This window comes from Phalaenopsis equestris, unplaced genomic scaffold (genome assembly GCF_001263595.1).
Source record: "Phalaenopsis equestris unplaced genomic scaffold, ASM126359v1 Scaffold202950, whole genome shotgun sequence".
Lineage (NCBI taxonomy): Eukaryota > Viridiplantae > Streptophyta > Magnoliopsida > Asparagales > Orchidaceae > Phalaenopsis > Phalaenopsis equestris.
Genome location: NW_018222610.1, coordinates 1 through 6519, shown reverse-complemented (window position 1 = coordinate 6519; position 6519 = coordinate 1). Strand labels below are relative to the sequence as shown.

At 34.8% G+C, this 6519-nt stretch overlaps 1 protein-coding gene across 1 annotated transcript; it reads left to right on the top strand.

The window, feature by feature from the left end:
- Positions 1-6140: 6140 nt before the first annotated feature.
- LOC110036137 (glycine-rich protein DOT1-like) lies at positions 6141-6342 on the top strand (the record flags this gene model as incomplete). Its single annotated transcript, XM_020740507.1, is given in 1 exon segment — positions 6141-6342. A coding segment is annotated over 1 exon segment (142 nt), but the record flags the coding sequence as incomplete, so codon positions are not given.
- Positions 6343-6519: the final 177 nt, after the last annotated feature.

Genomic DNA, 6519 nt, shown 5'->3' with positions numbered 1-6519 from the left:
TTTTTTAAAATATCATAAATTTTTTATATATAATTATTTTAAATTATTTTATATTTCGAACAATAACGAACGGATCATTGTTCGTGTTTTGGTTCGTTTAACTAACCGAACGAAAAAAAATTGTTCACGTTCGTCTTGTTTACTTATCGAACAAATAGAACACGAGCTCATTAATGAACCGAACAGGAACTGTTCGTGAACAACGAGCTTTTTTACAGCCCTATGTTCAGTGTAGAGATAATTTATCTTACATAAGAGAGAAGCTTGTCGTAATGGGCCGGGCCGGTGGCTAATTCTATCAAAAATGAACTCCCTTCCCTTAATCGGCTCGTCTGTGGGCTTTTCCTTATTTCTAAAAGTGGGCCTCCCCCATATTTATGCAAAAGAAAAATTAAAAAGTAGCATAAAAAGTCATCACAAAGAGAGTGATGAGTCTAAAAATTATTAGACTTAAAAATAGAGAGAACATAAAAGCATTCCTTCACACATCTGAATATTTCATCCATAATTTCCAAAATCCAGTTGCAAAAGACAAATGAGAGAAATAGTTCTAACCCTCTTGAAAACCTACTATCCACACCTTCAACAACAAAGTCGAGAAGAAGAAGAAGAAGAAGAAGAAGAAGAAGAAGAAGAGAAAAGTGAATTTCTCTTCCTACTAAGCTTTCTTGGAAAGGAAAAGGCATCACGAGCACAAAATAAACAAATTTTACAGACCTCAATCTTCCATTCTTAAATAATTTATTGAACAGATCTTGTTCCTTAACATTAGTAGTAAGAAAATCTGGAAGCACAGAGTTAATATAAATTAAAATTTTTACTCTAGCAAAGACCAGGAGCGAGCCTTTGGTAAAAGAATCCACAATCAGATGTTTTCCACTTTTTCTAGCGATTTTAAGGATTTCTTCTCCGGCCAACAATAAAGAGAGAGATAGAAGATTTCACCCACATAAAAAACTTTGCAAAAATCTTATTTATTGTGCTTCAAATCATTAGTACACGATTTAAGGAAAAATTTTTTCCATTCATGAACTAAGGTCTCCTCAAAAAAATTGACTCTTTTATCCTTCAAATAATTGAACTTAAACAAGAAGAAACCCCCATTTAAAGAAATAAAACCCAAATTATCTTTCAGTTTTCAGAGACTTCAATAGCTTGTAAGGATTTTGGTAATAAGGCCTCTTGCTCAACACATACTCAACAACTGCAGAATATCACAACTTTGAACAATCTTCCACATTTTCATTCGAGAAAGAGACGTTCTTATCAAAGCAAGGAATAAAAATTTAGTTAAAATTTGTAGTGTTAGAAGTATGAGAATATAAATTTTGGAATGACTTAGAAGACTTAATACAAATGATACCTCTAGAAGAAAGAATTTTTATTGGAGGATATTTAAATGGACATGTTGGTAGAGAGGTTTAAGATTTTAAAAATATTCAGGGTTGCTACGGTTTTAGAGTGATTAATGAAGAAGGTAGAGTCATATTAGATTTTGCTTTATCTTAAGATTTTGTTATTACTAATATTTTAATCAAGAAAAGAGATGAGCATATTATTACTTATAAGAATTGATCTAATAAAACATAAATTAATTATTTTCTTATGAGAAGAAGAGAACATCGAGAATGTAAAGATTGTAAGGTCATTCCAAGTGAGAATTTAAGTACTCAACATTGATTATTAATTCAAGATTTTAAGATGAAGGGTTGAAAATACAGAATACTATGAAATCGTTATTGTAGGATTGGATGGGAGCATCTAAAAGACACATAAAATTGTTTCTATGAGTAAACTTCAAGATTTGAAACTTTCATGAATGAGCAAATTCTATGTGGGATAAAGTAAAGAACGCCCTTAAACAAGTAGCAAAATGCTTACTTTGAGAATCGAAAGAAAAAGTTTATATAAATAAAAATAGTTTGTGGTAGAATAATAATGTGCAAGAATAGATAAAATACAATAAATTATGTTATAAAAATTTTTTCAAATGTAAAAGCTTAGAGAAATGAGAAAAATAAAAAATGACTCGTATGATATCTAAGAGAATAATCTGTGACGCTAAAAATTCTTCTATTAGTGATCTTTAAAATATATCAGATACTAAAGAGTGTGAAAAATATAAGTATAAACTAGTTAATTAAAGAGAAAAAAAAGTAAGGATTTAACTCAAGTAAAGTGTATTAAGGATGAAAACAAAAAAAAAAGTGTTTTTCTTAGAAAAAAGATATTCAACAAATGCGGGTGGGTTATTTTAATAATCATTTCAATAAAGTTTCTAAAAATACTATCGACCTTAATGATCATAATATCATTAATAATAATAAAATGTTTCATTTTTATCGTCGCATTAGTAAAAAAGAAAGTTGAGGAGGCTTTAAAGAAAATCAATTGTAGAAAGTCTATTGAACCTGATGATATCCCAATTGAAGTGTGGGAATATATAGAAGATTTGGGAGTTTTTTGGCTTACTAAACTCTTTAATATTATTGTAAAAATAAAAAAGATGTTTAAGGAGTGGAGGAATAGTATTTTGGTCCCCAATTTTAAGAATAAAGGGGATGCACAAGAGTGTGCAAATTATAGAGGAATTAAGTTGATGTGTCAAACTTTAAAAATATGGGAGATGGTAATTGACCATACGTTAAGACGTATTACAAAGTTTTCTCATAATCAATTTAAATTTATGTTGGGCGGGAGTACTATGGAAGTTATAAATTTATTGAGAGGTTCGATAGAGAAGTTCATAGAGAATAAGGATGATCCACATTTAATTTTTATTGATTTTGAAAAAGCTTATGATAAGGTTCCACAAATATCCTTTCGAGAGTTTTAGAGAAGAAAGGTATTGGTATGACTTATATTCAAGTCATTAAATATATGTATACTGGAGCTGTTACTTGTGTTCGAACAGAAGGAGGATTGACCAAATATTTTCAAGTCATTAAATATATGTATACTGGAGCTGTTACTTGTGTTCGAACAGAAGGAGGATTGACCAAATATTTTCTTATTTCAGTTGCATTACATTAGGAATAGCTTTAAGCCAGTATCTTTTTACTTTTGTTATAGATGCTCTTCTGAACATTTACAGGAGGATGTACCATGGTGTATGCTTTTCGCTGATGACATCCTTCTCGTGGATAAGACTAGAGAGAAATCTTAGGAAAAAACTTGAAATATGGAGGTCTACATTGGATTCTAAAGGCCTTTGTTTGAGTAGAGCTACAACTGAATACATGGAATGTAATTTTAGCAATAGTATCTCTAGTGATAGAGTTGTAACTATGGGTGATCAAATTATTAAAAGGTGTGAACACTTTAGATATCTCAAGTATATTGTTCAAAGTGATTGAGATATAGATGAGTATGTTATTAATAGAATTTAAGTTGGTTGGTTAAGGTGGAGGACTTTTTCGGGCCTATTGTGTGATAGAAACATACCGCTTAGATTGAAAGGAAAGAGGATGGTGAAGCCTGCAATGCTCTATGGCGCGGGATGTTGGCCTTTTAAAGAGAAGCATAAAACTAAGTTAAGTGTTGTCGAGATGAAAATGCTTAGGTGGATGAGTGGCTTTACACTTGGAGACAAAATGTGAAATGAATATATTCGTGATAGGGTTGGTGTAGCTCCAATATAAGCTATAGTTAGAGAGAATCATCTTAGATGGTTTGGTCACATCAGACGCCAACCATATGATGATCTGATAAGAAGAGTAGATGTTCTAGATTCGATTTGTGTTAATAATAGCAGAGGTAGACCAGAAAAGACTTGGGCATATTGAATAAAAATGATCTTAATTTATTAAAATTAAATAAAAATATGACGCTCAATAGGACTCATGTAGCCAACCCCATTTAGTGGGATAAAGGTTTGTTGTTGTTGTTGTTGGAGTATGAGAAGAGATCAACACTTTCCAATAAAGGGAAGACTTAGGTCCAAGGATGGAACCATCTCTTAAAGAAGGGAGGGGGTGGAGGGGTGAGAGGGAAGTAAAGAGGTCCATAAGATGTAAAAGGGGAATATGCATCAAAAAACAAGCAAGAAGACAAGAAGAAAAAAAAAAAGAAAAATGGTGCAAAAGGGTTCATGCCCCCATGCTGAGCATGGATGAGCAAGGTGACAAGAAGAAGATACATATTTTATAAGGAAAATATGCGGCCTAAGTGGACTATTAGTAGAAAATATAATTAAATATGCGAGCCCACTTAGATAATTAAATTTGTATTATGTGCTATTATGAAATTTTCACTTCTTCTTTTATTCATTTATTTATTTATTGAATGTGACAACCTTAGTATATGATCCATACTAACCATTTAATTAGAAGTTTCCAAAAATAATATTTATCTCCAAAATATTATTTTCCTTGTGACTTTTTTACACACATTTTTTTCTTAGAGAAAAAAAAAACAGAGAGTAGACCAACTACTTATAATCTAATATTTTAGAAATACAACATTTACAAAAATACCACGCAATTTTTATGTATTTATATATTTAGACCTAAATTTTATCTTTTTCATTTATACCTCTCAAAATTTTCCTATCACATCGAAATATTAGAGTGAAATATATCTTTTCATCGGTAATAAAATGACATATCTAAACTTCATCTGTGGTGCAGCTGCAGATGATCAGCTATAACTTTGCTGTCACAGAAAATAGTTGCGAAGAAGCTGCTGCTGAGAAGCTGGCTTGACTGATTGTTTTAGCTGATTGAAAAAAATTGTGTGACAGTTGTTTTTGGACAAATGACTATTGTTTAGTAACATTGTTTATAACAAAACTATTATAAACATATATTTGGTACTTCATAAACAAAAAGCCAAATTTGATGATTTTTTGAGTCGCGCAGCTTCACCCACATAGCCTCAACCACAACAAAATCAAGTCATGCAGTAAATTCGAGTCACACACCCACACCCATACAAACTCATCTACAACAATTTCGAGGCATACAAGAAATTCGAGCCACACTGCCACATCCACACGAAAAATTATTCCATACGGATCGGACACCGCACGCAGCTTGCGTGCAGTGTGATCCGGACCGTAAATTACTTGATCTACGGTCCCGATGTATTTCGGTGGGCCCCACTTAATTTTTTTTTTATATATATAAAAAACAGAAATACCGTAGATCACCGTGATCTACGGCCAGGATCGGACACCGCATGCAGAGATGCATGCGGTGTCCGCACGCAATAATACCCCCATTCACACAGCCTCATCCACGAAAAAATAGGGTTATACACCAAATTCGAGCCACACAACCACATGCCACACATCCATACCATCGAACAATATTCACATCTAACATCACAAATCCAACGAACAAACTTTCACACTTGTTAGAAAAGAAAAAAATGCTTGCCGATGGGGAACAGCGGAGGAAGATGAGGAAGAGGAACCACACAGCGTGAGAAATGCAGGAGAAGAGGAAGAGGAACCATGTAGAGGTAGCGTGACAAACGTCAAAGAAGAGGAGGAAGAAGATGAGAGATCACAACTTCCAGGTCGAGCACGGGGTTAAGCCGAACGATTCAAGTTAGGGCAAAATAATAGAGGACACGAGGGTAAAAAGCCGAACGGGGACAATGGGCCTCTAGACGGCCCACATTATGATTAAAACACCACAAACCACCCCAAACAATCGAAAAAAGCAAGTATATGTTAACAATGAGCCGCAAAAGAATAAGTAGAAACAGCAATCATAGAAGAGAGACATAAGAGACATGGTCACACCCACCACAACAAAAGTTACAAATAAACCCCCCTCTCAACAGAAATTACAAATATACCCCTCTCCCACCTAAACATCAAACAAAAATAAGAGAGAAAATTCGAGATTTAAAAATATAGAAAAATTATTAGGTGTGGATTAATTATGAAAATCCGCATGCGTGCTCCCACCTAATAATTGCTTTTAAACGTGCGACGGAGATCTCTATAGGGCAACGGAGACGGTTCGCCCCGCCGGGGGCGGCGGCGGCGATCCAGCCTGTCCCCATCCTGGAGGCGGCGCTGGGCGGCGACGCCGGCGCGTCTGAAGAAGGCTCTCCGGCGGGGGGTGAAGAGGAGGAACCTGATGGTGTTGGGACAGAGGGCGGCGGAGCGGTGGTCGGCGGGGAGTGGGTGGAGCTCTCGGTGGTGGCGGCAGGGTGGGCGCCGGGCCGCCGGGAGGCGGGGCTACGGTTTGCGCTAAGGAAGTGGAGACGATGAGAACAAGGAATAGAGAAAGAATCGTAATGGTGGAAGCCATTTTTATTTTCTTATAACTATAGCAGCGAAAAAGAAAATGAGAAAGAGAGAGAGATTGGGTTGGAGCTGTACAGCTTTTACCATGGCTTTTTAAAGCACACAGCGACGACCATGTCGCTGCAGCAGAATATTTTTATATATATTACGTTAATAATAATAATAATAATAATAATAATAATAATAATAATAGAGTCCCAGTCATCGCTCATGCTCCTATAATTCCAGTAGCACACCCTACATTCGGAAAAATTTTT